Here is a 15,837-nt window from a genome sequence, read left to right as displayed (position 1 = left end):
ATATACATGTCTTTCTCGAAGAGAAATAGACAATGGGTTTGTGGCCGTGAAATGGAAGAGGAATAGGTATTTGGACGGGTATGTATACCCGTCGGTGTCGGACAGTATTCGAAGCCTCGTTTTATTGGATCAAGTCGATTTAATTATTGGATAAACCAAACGGTTCGAAACTACGGAAAAATAAGAGAAAAAAATAAATAAAAACCACCGGCGAACAACCCGTCACGAAGACCACGTTCTACACGCCTTCGAAAGGCGTGAAAGGCATTCGGTTTTCGAGTACTATTTGAACACACCGACCGTATCGAGAGAGAGAGAGAGAGAGGAGAGAGAGAGAGATGGGGATGCTGGCAGCGATGGTGACGCATCCCGACGAGGTGTACCCGATGGTGAAGCTGAAGCTGGCGTCCGACCGGATCCGTCGCCAGATCCCGGCGGAGCCCCACTGGTCCTTCTCCTACTCCATGCTCCAGAAGGTCTCCCGCAGCTTCGCTCTCGTCATCCAGCAGCTGGAACCCCAGCTACGCGACGCCGTGCGTACCCACCTTCCCTTCTTCCCTCCCGCCCTTTCCTCGATCCGTCCCCTCTCGCTCGCTCTCCTGTTCGTTGCTTCGTTTCTTGCGACGATCGGATTTTTCTGCTTCATGCCTTTTTCAGATTTACATGTTCTTCTCATGTTTCTTTGACGAATACCCAAGTGCGAATCACATCAGTCGTGTCTATGGAGATGTGCTAGAAACCATGCTGCTAATTTCTCAGGAATGCGGTTAGGTTTTCTCCTTTCAACTATGTGTTTGAACGTGTGGTCGTGGTTATGCAACCGCATTGCTTGTCGCCTCGAATACACGAGTATGTTTGTAATGGCTATGAAGCGGCTTGAAACTAGAATCAAATATGCAGTCCATGAAGTCAAATAAAATATGAATCAAATATTCAGTTCGCCTATTTCGACCGCTATGCTCTGCTACCAACAGTATCGTTATTGTGCTATAATACATGGGATATTATTGTTATTGTATCAATTTGTTAAGTCTTATTACTAATCGAAGCAATTATTGGACCTGCTATTCCTTGATCCTTCCGATTACTGGAATGAAGTGCATCAGATTTCTAGGACACTGTTCAGATTTGCAGTCGAACCTGATAGAAGAATGTGATCCATCTATGGACCTACTATCCACAATTTTGTTGATCATAAACATGAGGTTTACAGTTAAAAATTGGAAATAAGCTATGAGACTCTTTTAATTTCATGTAGAATACATATGATTTGCATTTGTAGGAAGATTTGGTCCATCACATAGTCTTTCTTATTATGGATATTGATGTCATAGACAGAAGGTCTTTGAGCTGATGTATGTAGATATATTTACCTCATGGCAAGTGTGTGAGGGTTTTATTGGTGTACAACTTTTTTATACCCATGTAAATATATCTGCACTTCCTGTATGTGCAATCACATATATTCTTGTATTTTTATACGTGTATATGTTTGTAGGTGCACACATCACCTTTACATTTACTATAAATATTCTCTTGCCGTACATAACTTTGTCGAACTTTTAATTAAAACTGCAGTTGTTTGCTAACAATATTGTCTTGATTGATGAAAGTTTGGTTAAAATAAATTCTAAGTCTGAATTATTGAACTATTGTGACAAATGCTAAAAGTTTTTACACTAAGAAGGACAAATGCTAAACTCTATAGTTTTTACACTAAGAAGGACTGGGACCAAATGTCTAAAATGCAATTTTAGCGATATTAAGAGAATAACTGTTAGGTAGTGATGATGAATAGAAAAGAAGTTCTTATAATTAGAATTTTTAGGTATCCTAGATCTATTCTTTGACAAGGAGTTTTGGAGAAATGTTTTTATACTAAGTAGGATTAACACTAAATGTATTAAATGGAAATATTGTGTTACCAGTAGAAGAATTGAGTGTGCAGTTAAGATAAATGGAAAAATGGTTACAGTAACCAAAATTTCTAGGTATCTTAGATCTGTTATTCAATGGGAAGGAAATATTGATGAAGACATCCTTCATATAGCCAAAGCAAGGTGATTGAAATAGAAGGGGCATCACTTTTGATTAAAATAAAATTTCATAACTACTATCAAGAGACAATATAAATAAAAAGATGAGCATCGTGTCTTTATTGAGGTAAATTTATGGAGGGACTAAAAAACAAAATTAGAAATTGTCATCCATAATCAATTAGGTGTAGCCATAATAGAAGATAAAGTGAGCGAAAAACATTTGAGATGATATGGACATGTTTAAAAGTGTCATATAGATGTCATAGTTCGACATGTTAGTGGTAATGGTACACTAAGAGATAGGTGAAGATCTAAGAGAATTTATCTAGAAACAAAAGAAGTGATTTAATTGGTCTTTTACTTAACTATGGAAGTATGGATATTCCCCTATATAGAGCTCAATGGTGGGAAAAAAATCCACTCAAATAGTTGAGACATTATGGCTTGTTGTTGCCACTTCTCTTGTCAAAGTTGACCCATAAATGACAGAAAAAGCAGTCAGATAAAGACCTGTATTTTTTGTATATCATAGTTGAGTAGATTATAAAGTATCAATTTTACAAATGCATCTGCTCTTATTTTTCTGTTCCAAAATCTTCAATTTTTTAAGACTTTTTCCTTGACATATAGTGTTCTTGATTAAATTAATATCCTTATATTCTGCTTTTGTAGGTTTGTGTTTTCTATCTGGTGCTCAGAGCCCTCGATACTGTTGGTTTGTTCTGTGCCTCTTAATGCGTAATATATTATTTGTCTCCAAATTATGCATTCACCTTTTATGTTCAAGGAGGCATGAGTTGAGATGAAGCTTCTGTTACTGATAACCATGGCCAACGCTGCCATATATTGTGAACAAGATGAAATTATTTTGTGCATGTAGAATTATACTGCTGAAAAAATATGGCTTTAGGAATTCTGTTTCCTAGCTGACTACCACATTGCTCAAAGAAATTTTACTTGACTGAAGAACTTGGATTTGCAGTTTTACCAAGTGAAGGAGAAAGCAGGTACTCATCCAACATTGGTCAAGTTGTATAATTAATATTGAACATTTATAAGTTGTGAATATGAAACATAAAATTTCAGTCAATCAGATAAGTACTGATTTTGTCAGTTTCTTGAAACTGGCTTGCACAACTTAATGCCCGAACAAATGATTTAACAATTGGACTTTGATAAAGATTTTAAAAAAGTTCTTGGAAATGATGCTATATATGCAGCTCTTTGATGTCTTTTATAATCCACCTATATAGAGGGCGGGCCTTGGAACAATGGTGCATATTGGAACGGGATGAGCTATTGCAATAAATCAAAATTGTAAACAGAAACAAAGTTCTCTACATAAGTTAACAAGCTTAAAAACAAATTGGCTGATCTTACTGCTAGTTCTGAACTAGTGATTTTAAATACAGTATTCTGTAGAGAACTTTTATAAAAAAACATCTTACTTTCATTTTTTGCCAAATTTGCATCACATTATGCAATTAGTTTGAAGACATGCACCCATATCGTGTTAATGGAATATGCAGATTTTTTGACACTTGTCAGCTTGGTATATTCCTGATAAATTTTTAAGGTTGAGCTCTTCATATAACTTGTATCCTAACAAAATTGCAGAAGATGATACGAGCATACCTTCTGACATCAAAGTGCCAATTCTGCAGAACTTTTATCTCCACATCTATGATCGCAAATGGCATTTTTCATGTAAGGGTATCTTTCTAATTGAACTTTTTGGTCATCCTTCATCTTGTGTGTCAATTTTTGAATATTATAACGTTTTTAATATACATCATGTCTACTTTCTAGATATGTGTTTCTTCCTTACACATATTATGAAAATGAACTGTTTATTTTGTATGATATGTAGGCAGTTTTCAGCAATCTAAATTATTCCTTTGTGAGTTATTGATTTCTGACTAGAGGATGCTATTCTGATGACACTGCAAATTGGGTCCTCTCTGATTCAGTTTTAAATGAATTGCCTAATCATACAAGTCATGTCCATTGGACCAAACACAGTTTGTGAATCAAGTGTCAGTATTACCATCCATTTTAAATATGACTATCTGATAAAATTGGAGAAGATCGAGTGATCGACACAATCATCTCATGGTTGATAGACTCTTTAGGGTTTCCATTTGAGAACAAATAAATTTAAAAAATATATTAATTTGAGAGAATATCCTATTTTAACTAGGTAAGAATGATGTATTCTGATTTAAAAATTAAATACAAATTAAGTATCAATTAGTTGGAAAAAATAGAATAATTGACATTGTTTAATTTATGTTTCGCATGTGTACATTAGATATCTGTATATTATGTCAACATTTAAATTTAACATAAACAACTTTTTATATTATTATTTCTTAAAACATTTTATTTTTATTTTTTGTATCTGATGTTGATGCAATTGATCTGGTGTCGTTGATCATGATCCTAAGCCCATGTCAATCTTGATCCTGTGAACCTTGGGATAGACTTATTATACTGCCTCCTTAGAATTATACTATTCCTTTTGTTGGAATGTTCAATTAGTTACATATGCTTATGTTTGGCTTTAACATTCCCTAGTTTACTAGAAACTAAAATGCACATTCACCTAAAGATATTAAAAACAAACCACAGATCCTATTTTAATTGGAATAAAAAAATTATTATGCATTATATTCTTACAGTGAACTTTTGTATGGTACAAAGGTCTCTGGAATCTGGGATCAATTTCATATTCTTGGTTTTTTGCTAATCATGCTGCCCTTTCTTAATAGGTGGTGCAAAGGACTACAAAATTCTTATGGATAAATTTCATCTTGTCTCAACTGCTTTCTTGGAACTTGATAAAAGGTCAGCTTTTCCAATATTTGTTCAATTTAGCAACTTAAAAAAAGTCAAATGCGTGCATCCCTACAATTACTTTCTTTTGTTGTATTCATATATTTCATACTTGTATATATTTGCCTCTCTGGAATTTCCAGTAGATGTTTACAGTGAACAATCATGTTTGCTTGTGCTTTGTTGTCGTATTTACATGATCATATAACATCTGTGTCTAAGTATGTAATTATATTGTACCAGGTGCCAGTTATCCTTATCATGCACAATCATTGCCATATAACTAGAAATTAAATTTAAAGTTAACAATGATTTTCTTAAACATCATAATCCACTAAAAAAAGATCAATTGTGTGAATATTGTCTAGGTTTTTGTCAATGGATTGTCTCACTTGGATGCTTTATCAGTTTGAGGATATTGAGAGTTCAGAAAATCATTGGGTGATGATCAACACAATAGAAATGAATGAACAGAATCTAGGTTATAAGTTCAGGCTGAATTGCAACGAATTTGTTATATATGCATGTACTTTGATGAATTAGTGTCTCTTTCAAGCAATGGGTCTGCTCTCTTTATTTACATTACCCCTTTTGTTTCTGCTGTATTTTTTGCTACCTTTCTCTATTATCACTTGATACAATTGGAGTTCTGTACAGTTCTAACTACTCTGATTCTTCTGTCCTAAAATTTTCTGATACCTTGTTTTCTCTAGCTGAATTTTCTATCCATGCTCACGTTGCTGCTTGCGGATTGTTTAATCTCAAATTTTGTCTTAGTAAGTCATTTTTATGGAACCATGATTACCTTGTCTTAATACTTCTACATGCTGATACCCAGTATTCCTTCTTATTCCAGCACATTATAAATAATGCAGATCATGTTTAGTGGTGTGGATCTTTATACTTGAATGTTCTAATTTTGTTTTAATTTGGGAGGATTGAAGCCTCAAGCGCATTGGTGTTTGCTAAACTGACTTGTGTGTAAAATTAACATGTGTATGCTAATATATGTGTTAAGAAATTTGGATTTATTTAGATAGCATGACCTTACAAAGATCTTTCTTATTTTTCCTCAAAATATGCTTTCCTTTGTTTCCTCAATTGAATCCTTTTGCCATGATTATCCTCAACGTATCTGGTATGAGGCTACCCTAGTCAGTGACATTTCTCTGGTAACATTGACCTTGATGAATGCCTACCGAGATTGCAGCTCAAACATGAAAGGCCCTTTTCTCAGTCGTATCCCTTTATCCATTTCTCATTCTGTGCACACTCATATGTAAGTACACTGTGTACCAAGCTGTCCTGACTCCGTGCCAACCATTGGCTGTCATGGGGATGTGCGTCAAAAAGTATTTCCCAGTTAACCTATTTATGAAATTACCTATTTTGGATCACAAGAATACATTTCTTACCCATTTTAACTTTCTTGCCTAAACGTGGTAGCAAAGCTATCAGAGGGGCAAAAAGGACACTTCTGGTTGGTTCTTACTTCTTAGGGCCTATGTTTCCCTCTGGTCATCGCACACTCTTTCTTCCCAGTTTTAGGTGGGGAAGTGAAAATTAGTAGGCGAAGTATTGACCTGTTTTAAGTTCATTTCTACAGTGGAATCTTGACTAGCATCCTCTAAGCACTGTGTCTCCTGGATATAAAGCCTGCCATTGTCCCTAATATGCACCATCAGGCCTATACCATTCTTGAAGAGCAGAGATTAGTTTTATATATCTCATGTGAGAAAGCTGTGTGCTTAAGCTGATTTTGATTTGTTATTCTTACGTGGATGTAATGGTGCTTGAGTAATGGTAAATGAGTATTTCTTTTCTTGAATCAGATTATTATTCTGCCACCATTCTATGTATCAAATTGTGAATGTGTTACATTGGCTTCTAATTGATGCTTTAACCTAAGATACAGTTAGCTTGTTTTTATAAGTTCATTTCTTACATGTTGTGGCATTACTCCTTAAGCTTTTATGCCTATTAATATGTCCAGTTCTCCACTCATTTTTTTTCCTGATAAAATTTTATTATCTCCACTCAATTTTGACATATACACAATTATGTTAGATTAAAGATAATTTTCCTCCTCCAACTTAAATAGACTGTTCTGATATACCAATTCTATTGCTTTTGTGGCATCCAGTTATCAAGAGGCAATTGAAGATATTACCAGGAGAATGGGTGCAGGAATGGCAAAGTTCATATGCAAGGAGGTCTGAACGCAATAGCTTATGTGCATCAACTCGCACAAACTTACAAGATAGAATCACCACACTCACCTAATTATTGCTACGGTTTCTTGGATATTTATGAAATAAATAGATCCAACCTCTGAGTTGATTCATGATTTTCTTCAGTATATTATTTGTTATTGTTAGTAAGTTTTGTGTTTTTGACATTTCAGCTATGCTGAGTGTTATGATGAAGTTAAGTTTGTTACTAATGGAAATCAATTTTAAATGTTAATTTCCAGCGTGCTTTCTTTAATCACAATCAGTTATAGTCAGCTATTCAAAATTTTCTAGCTTAATTCCGGCGCATAAACTGTAATGCACTGCCAAAATAAAACATTTAAGTTTTAAGATTTAAGTGAATCAAGCTGTTACATTTCCATGACATTGAAGTTCCTTGTGAAATCAAATTATAGAAGCTGCTTAACACATATGAAGACGTTCAAAATGAATGGTTTTAGAAATTGTAGTTGGTAAACCAACAGCTAATGTGTGATGCTATGTTTGGGTTTTTATAAAGTTATCTAGGCATCTGGCCAGTAATCGAACCAGTGAAAAACATCGCAGCATTCAAAAGAATAAAAAATAAATTAATATATTTGTCCATTTAATTCATGAACTTTCTTCAAGCATGAAAAAACTCATTAAGACATACTCAAGAAACAACATTAACATTAGTGCTTATTTTGTGCAAAGTAGAATAATGGATTATTTGCACGGTTCAGGAGATAATTAATGTAAGTATGTAACAACTATTATTTTTTGTCTTCAGTGAGAAATATAGTGAAGCCAATCATTATTGACATGAGCAAACTGGCTGCAAATTTACTAACAGCAGAAAAAAGTTATTCAAGTTAGTCATTACCAGAGTCATTGGCTACCATGACCTATTGTTATTTTGTTCTCCAATAGGTGTCTTTTATATAAGCCAGCATCAATACATCCTTCCCTTTGTCTTCTGATTGTTCAAACTTTGTTGGAAGAAAAATTTGTGCTGCAATTACATTAATTTGAAGAGTGGATACAACATATGTGCTATGGTGGTTGGTCCATGGATATATGGACAAAATCATTTCATGGTTTTGTTAAAACAATTGGATTCGGATAGGCATGTAGGTGGGTCTAGTTACCTAAGTTGTCGCCTTACTGTTGATCATCCAGAAAAAACAACAGAGCTATAGGCAAGAGGTGTGCTTCTGTGCTTCTAATGGCCGTAGCTACCATTTTTTGAACAATTTCTCAACATGACTTGTTGTATAGTTTCATAAATAATAGAAAATTTAAAAATAATTGGTGTAAAACCTTAAGATGCGGATCCACGTTTGTGTGGTTATATATAATTTATTATTATTTATCAAGATCATTATAACTTAAATATGCATAAAATTCTCAAGCAGAAGAGCTACAGAATGATGTTCGTCACATTCGCTTGCCATTGCCTGGTTGACCATGTAGATTGACATACTTGCATTTACTTATTTGTTCAGAAATTATAAAAACACTTCACAGTGTTGTCATATCTCAGTAGCAGATTACAATTTTTAAAGTGTATCTTGGGTTATCTAAGCATGCTACATGTCTAATCTATAACTTTTCTCACATTTTTATACTCTTTAATCAAAATATTATTCAAGTGTTCTTTACATTGTTTGCAGGTGGAATCAATAGATGATTATGATGAATATTGTCACTATGTGGCAGGACTGGTTGGGCTAGGACTTTCTAAGCTCTTTCATGCTTCTGGGTCAGAAGAACTGGCTTCAGATAATCTGTCCAATTCGATGGGTTTGTTTCTTCAAGTATGTGTTAGGCATATATGACAATCTTCATTTGTTGATTGTGGTTGCTATTTATTCTTTTTGCAGTTTTACCATGTAATGGCTTGTGGCTTCTTCTGAAATGCAGAAAACAAACATCATTCGGGATTATTTGGAGGACATAAATGAGATTCCAAAGTCACGCATGTTTTGGCCTCGCCAAATCTGGAGCAAATATGCTGACAAGCTTGAGGTTTATTTTTTGCATTTGCTTTATAAGTTTCACAATCATTGCCTTGCATCGTGTTAGTTGTAGTAGCTTATGTCACCTTCCAAGGGAAAAAAGAGAAACAGCCACCATCATACAAAGCAAACACAAATCTCACATTGTTAGATGCGTATCTCTTTGTTGGCGAGTTAGGCTCACTTATTAGATCTCCAAAATCAACTAGGAATGGATACTTCAAATGATAAGTTTTATCATATCTTAAAGACAAAAGTGGACCTGTTTGATTTTTCCAGCTTCACATGTACTTAGTTTTAGTATTTCACATTTTCTCAATGTACAAGTACAATGCATACTCTAGTTCAACATAGATATCTTCTATATATCCATGTATCTCCCTTTTTCCTTTTTAATCTATTACTTGGATATGAATCAGTTTCCAATTGTTTTGTTCATGCAATATTGGGTTTTATGTACTTAAGTCACTGCACGCCATTCTTCCAGAACCTGATATAGTTTTGTCTTGTGTGGGGCTTTTCCTTAGTCTTTTAAACAGTGCTCAATGGCAGTTGATATATCCAACCCCAAATAACATATATGTTAGTTTGTTAGTTGTGAATAAATATAAATATGTTTCCTGTTTAATGATTTATTGTAAATATGATTTATAAAAATAGCACCTGCAAATAATATGTTACTACACTTGCTAGTGTCTCTTTCCTCTTCATTCCATCAAGCAATTTTATTTCTTTTTAGGGTGTTCTGGCCTTACTGTTTAAGATAATGCAGTAATCAAATTTATGAGATGCTTCATGGTGATGCAGCTATTTATGCTTTCATGTCTAGACTCTAGAGGATAATTTGTTTCGTTAAGATTCTTCAGGCAAGCCTATGTCATTTTAGAGGGTTCCAGACTTATTGTTTAACTAAGGTTTAGATAATGCAGTAATCAGGTCACTGATTTCTTCAAGTTGATTCAGCTGTTTATACTTTTATTTTTGTGGCATTCAGGGTTTCAAGAACGCTGAGAACTCAACAAAGGCAGTAGAATGCTTGAATGACCTTGTAACTAACGCTTTGATCCATGCCGAAGATTGCCTACAGTACATGTCCGCACTAAAAGATCTTGCTATCTTTCGTTTTTGTGCCATTCCACAGGTATGGTAGAACATTGGTACTTCAAGGACACATTTACAGCAAACATAATATTTGAATTATTTTCTTCTAGCTTTTTAGTTATATGAATTCTAATATATGGATGTAAGGTTGTTTCTGCATCTTAGTTATATCCTGTTAACCACATGGTCTATGCATCTAAGAAGAAATATTTACAAGATGGGGTTGGCTTTGTGACTCTTATACTAATCAAATCTTAAGCCCACATCCAATATGGGATTAACAGGATTGAGGTATTGCGATCCTCCTGCTTAAACCCCTGACATCCCCTCATGTCACATGCATATCACATCAAATCGAATCACCAGGTTTCCTCATAGGTGATATGGGATTTGGAAGTGTTGGTTCTACAATGTCATACTGCCATTGTACTTATTGTCTGTCTTTGTGGAACTAGAGATTCTTCAAAATGCACAATAGGTCCCAGTGTGGACTGCCATACCATAAGCAGTTGTTGCTATGAACTAATTTGTCATGAGTTAAGCTTGAAACTGCATGTGTTGTGCCTCTAAACAAAAGTAATCACAAGATGGGGCCGGGTCGCGACATTTACTAACCCAAGTCTAATACATATCTGAGGTGAGAATAATTAAAACTGTTGCAGCTCATATTTTCCTTTTCTAATTCATATTGTATTTTGTGAGTAACGCATGAGATGCACTTTTATATTTCCATTTTCAGTGTGTTGGTTTCCTTAATGCTTGAGCATGAAACTTACAATTGACATCATGATGCTCAAACCTAAGTTTTTTAATGTTAGTTATCCAATCAGAACATGTTTTGCTGATTGTTTGTCACCTTTAACAGATTATGGCAATTGTTGGTTTCCTTAGAGCTTGAGTATGAAACTTACTATTGACATCATGATGCTCAAACCTAAGGTTTTTAATGTTAGTTATCCAATCAGAATATGTTTTGCTGATTGTTGTCTCCTTTAACAGATCATGTTAATTGTTGGTTCCCTTATAGCTTGAGTATGAAACTTACTATTGACATCATGATGCTCAAACCTAAGTTTTTTTTATGTTAATTATCCAATCAGGACATGTTTTGCTGATTGTTGTCACATTTAACAGATAATGGCAATTGGAACCCTAGCCTTGTGCTATAATAATGTGGAGGTGTTTAGAGGTGTTGTAAAAATGCGACGTGGTAAGATCATTTGACAGGATTAATATGATTTACATATGTTCTTCTCTACTTCCTAATTGTATACTTTTTCTCATTCATTCTTTTTTGATTGATTCAGTTTTGATGTTATAGTGAAAACTGTTCTCTTATTTTATTGTATAGACTCTTATATACGAAAACATAATACTTGGATTTATGGAGTGCACAAATTCTCTCTCTCATTCTTAATTTGCTAATGAAGCATTTTAAGGTGGTCATGTTGATCATGAAGGAGCTTACAAATTTATAAGGATCCAAATCCCAAAAAAGTAAAATATAAAAACCATATTACGGCCCTAATGTATTAGAGATACAATTACACATGTAAGTCTTAGAAACTATCTTATTTAAATTAGGATATACAGCCGTATAGGAATATAACTTTCATATTCTAGCAATGCAACTTCCATACTCAAGGATTACAGCTTCCACATGCGTGTGATTCTCCAACGTAGCTTCCATATTCAAGGATTTGAGCTTCCATAACTATGTGATTTACCAACAACAGCTATAGTTGCTTGAAGCTTGACTCACTTGTTTTTGCTAATTAGCATCTAGAGTAGGTCCAGGTTGACTCTTTTTTCCAGCATTTACTGATATCAAGAAACTAAAAAATATAATATATATTGCAAGTGACAATGGATTTGTTCCCATAGAAGATGAAACTGTATAACAATCATATGATATACATGTGACTGGCTCTCTGTTTGTTTTTTTTTCCTTCTTTTTGCTGTTAATGATCCTTGCCGTGACTAGTTGACAAGATGATTTTAATTATTGGATGTACTTAACAGAAGGTTTGGGCTATTTTATTCCACTTGGATATCTATAAAGTTTCATATTTCAGTTCAGTACAATCCAATTTTTTGTATTATCGATTGATATATTTCTGCACTTATTAATCTCTTGGCACTGCTCTTTTGCAGGACTAACAGCTAAGATTATCGACCAGACAAACTCAATGTCAGATGTATATGGTGCTTTTTATGAATTTTCTTCTCTGCTGAAATCAAAGGTAGGAATCCTCTATTATGCAGAATAACTATATGATAATTTTGAAGGTGAATGACTTTTCACATGTGCATATAAAGTGAATAAAGGTGAGGTTGCTATTTTGGTGGACCAAATCACACTGAAAATTGTTGGAAGTATCATCACCTACCACAGACCCGCTGAATGAGTCCCGACACATTGTCCCCATCTTATGAATTAATTTACTGAATTACTTGGTAAATGTCATCTGATTTACTTGATCAAAATGTCATCTGAGTTAAATGTACTAAAATTCTTTGTAAACATCATCTTGTAGTTATTTGGTCAAAATTAATTTACTGAATCAAACCAAACCTACTTGGTAAATGTAATCTGGTTTACTTAATGGGTCAGTATGGTTTGGTAACTTTAATTTTTTTGGTATGTTTTGTGGAATGAAAACCGGATAAGCCGAATAAACAAAACTAAGATTAGACTTTTCTTTAGCAATCTAGTCGAGCAGTTTACTCTTAGTATTAATGTGTACATTAAACTAAACAGACTTATTGATGGCAATATAAATATAATTTACAAACCCCTTTTAGGAACCAGCCTTGGTGTTTGAACAAACAAATGAAGCCATAATCACTAGCCTCCACTTGGAAGTTGTTGCTCCCGTGCAAGTCAAAAACTGACTGAACCAACTGAATTTTAATATACGGCATGGTATGGTCAGTTCATTTTTTTAATATAATTCAGTTCAGTTTGACAGATAAAATTCATAATTGATCAAGAATTCCAAATTGAGATATCCTAAAACCAACTAAACTGACCAAATGCTCATCCCTATTTCTTCAACATGATTTTATCTGGATTTCCGTTTTTTTTTTTAACTTGAAGATCATGCTAAAACTGCCCTTCGTTTCCACTTATGATCGTAATCCTTAGTTCCGTACATAAGGAATTGACTAAAAGTTAATTGGCCATTCAGATTGATGATAATGATCCAAATGCCAAGCTCACTCGTAAGCATGTAGAGGCTATACAGAAGGCTTGTGGATCTTCTGGGTTGCTTGATACAAGGTTCGTTGTTAAATCATTGTTCTCTGAAGATTCTTATTTATGCCATTCTTTTTTAAAATTTGAGTGTTTTAGGGGACTTCGTATGCACGAGAGCAATCGTCACACTTCATTGCTGGTGAGTTGTGCTCCATACACCAGAACAATCATTGCTTCTTTAAGGCTAGAGTTTCACCTAAATTTCCTGGTAATGTTCAATGCAGATTATGGTGGTCTTCCTTTTACTAGCCCTGTTACTTTCCTTTCTATCACACAAATGATTAGTCTCCATTGAGGGTAAGGATCATTGTGAAAGGTCAACAGCTCATAGTACATTCTTCTAAATGTCAGAAAGAACAACTTTATAAACTGAAAACGAAATCTTTTCATACTCCATCTGATTCCGATTGCTGATAACTGCAGGACTCAGCTACTTATCTCATCGCCACTGTGGTTGGAAGGCTCTATGTTTGGTCTTGTGCGCGCGATGGATTTCTTTCGTTTCTTATGTGGGTGGTAACATGTTCTTGCAAGGAAGAGTATTGGCAGTATTATTGACCATGTAATGGATTAAGATGTGTTGTAATGGAATAACAAAATGAACTGTTTTCCTCCTTAATATATATATTTTATCAGTGCATGCTTTGTAATGAAAAACTTAGTAACTAAAATTTAGATTTATTTGTCACCATTTGTGTACATCTCTCTCTCTTCTTTTAATATATATCTCAAGAATTAATGTTGTCAGAGACACATCAAGATTTGAAGCCTTTTCATCTAAGCTTTCTTGTTATGTTAGACTTTCAGTTCTTCTATGAATCAACAAATTATTGCACACACGCTCTTAATATCTTCCCTGAAATTACCAGCTATCACCTTTTTTTTTTTAATTCAGAAAAGAAAGCTTTAAATGTCCACAGGACGACCTAAAGAACTCGGTACAAAATGGATTTCAAATCCAAAGGAAGGTGAGCATCTTACCACATACTTGAGCTAATAACTTTGTATGATGCCTCATCATCCTGCAATAGTAAACATCTATCAGTATTCATTTTGAAATAGAAAATTGTCATTCAAAGAAAAAGATGTGTGATAGATTCTAATGCTATTTATATGTGTTAAATAGGAAGTGAATTTTTCTCTCTCCCTTTTATTTTTTTCCAAGCAATTAAGTATTCTCTCTCTAATGACAGATTACTTAATGGTATTAATGGTATCTCTCTTAATTAGTTGAAACAAAATATAGGAAGTTGTTGTTAAAGAACATCCCCACTCCAATGATAAGAGATCGATCCCTTGGATTCTAGCAAAATCGAAACCAACAACATTTAGGATTCCTTTAATTCATCAAAATGACTGTGGAAGTGACAATCATTTTGATGAATTAAAGGAATCCACATGAAATTATCTATCAAGGAGATGTCAACAATCAAAAGCACGAGCGAGGGTGTTCTACTTGTAATCATAAATGTATTCCATGTTATCACGTGAAAGGTAAAATCCATCTCCTTCACTTTCTCCATCCTCGACGAACAAACCTCGTGAGAGATCGTCGTCGACAAGGAATTTATCCATACGATAATGATAACACATCGTGAAACATGCTTCTTTTGACCGGTCAATGCTTACCTTTCGCTGCTCATAACGAAGTATTGAAATTTGATACTACTAAACGCATCTTTACCTGTAAAGTATTTTAGATCGAACCCTTTCCCTTGAAATGCCATGCTTTTTCAATCAGAATATGTTGAAATTGATTTGGATTCATGCACTGTGTGACGCTGTCACATCATTTAAGCTAACTTGAGTGCCCGACTCTCCGACTCATCGACCACACACCAATGGCCAGATCGACCCCACAATAACTCTCGCAGTCAACGATGGCATTGGCCGAGGACATCAGAGTCCGAGTTGATCCCAACCACTCGCCCGCACACGTAAGGATGTTAATGTATCCACGTCTCTCCGGTCGACCGCAACCTTCCACGCGATCCAAGCGTGGGAGGCAACACCCATCACACAGAGAGAGAGAGAGAGAGAGAGGACAAGAGAGCGTGCGGATCACAGCGGCCGACACGCGGCGTCACCTGAGCGAAGCCTTCCGAGAAGTGCAAAGAATTTCCACTCGTTGGCTTCTCAGCCACGATTGCACCCGGTTGTTTTACGTGGGCCCCACCTATACGCCAATGACAAGAGAGGTGAAGGGAAGGGTATTCATCGGCCAAATCTCTGCACTATTCGGCCCAATCCCCGCCTCTCTCTCTCTCTCTCTCTCTCTCCTGGTGTTGCCGAGCGGATCATGTTTTCCCGCACTTGTTCGTTTGTTACCCGCTACCTCAGAAGGTCATTCGATGCGGACCCCAGTGATCAAC

At 35.0% G+C, this 15,837-nt stretch overlaps 1 protein-coding gene across 1 annotated transcript; it reads left to right on the top strand.

Moving 5' to 3' along the window:
* Nucleotides 1-190: 190 nt before the first annotated feature.
* Nucleotides 191-14,100, top strand: LOC135605780 (squalene synthase 1-like). The gene is made up of 14 exons (XM_065096242.1): nt 191-533; nt 2,712-2,754; nt 3,657-3,746; nt 4,811-4,886; nt 7,018-7,087; nt 8,761-8,904; nt 9,011-9,115; nt 10,100-10,246; nt 11,341-11,416; nt 12,361-12,449; nt 13,398-13,489; nt 13,562-13,604; nt 13,690-13,762; nt 13,889-14,100. The coding sequence occupies exons 1-13, from the start codon at nt 339-341 to the stop codon at nt 13,744-13,746; spliced, it is 1,227 nt and encodes a 408-aa protein (XP_064952314.1). The 5' UTR covers nt 191-338; the 3' UTR covers nt 13,747-13,762; nt 13,889-14,100.
* The last annotated feature ends 1,737 nt before the right edge of the window (nt 14,101-15,837 follow it).

This window comes from Musa acuminata, chromosome BXJ2-2 (assembly GCF_036884655.1).
Source record: "Musa acuminata AAA Group cultivar baxijiao chromosome BXJ2-2, Cavendish_Baxijiao_AAA, whole genome shotgun sequence".
Classification (NCBI taxonomy): domain Eukaryota; kingdom Viridiplantae; phylum Streptophyta; class Magnoliopsida; order Zingiberales; family Musaceae; genus Musa; species Musa acuminata.
Note: the sequence above shows the minus strand (reverse complement) of the source record. Positions and strands in the feature narration are given on the sequence as shown.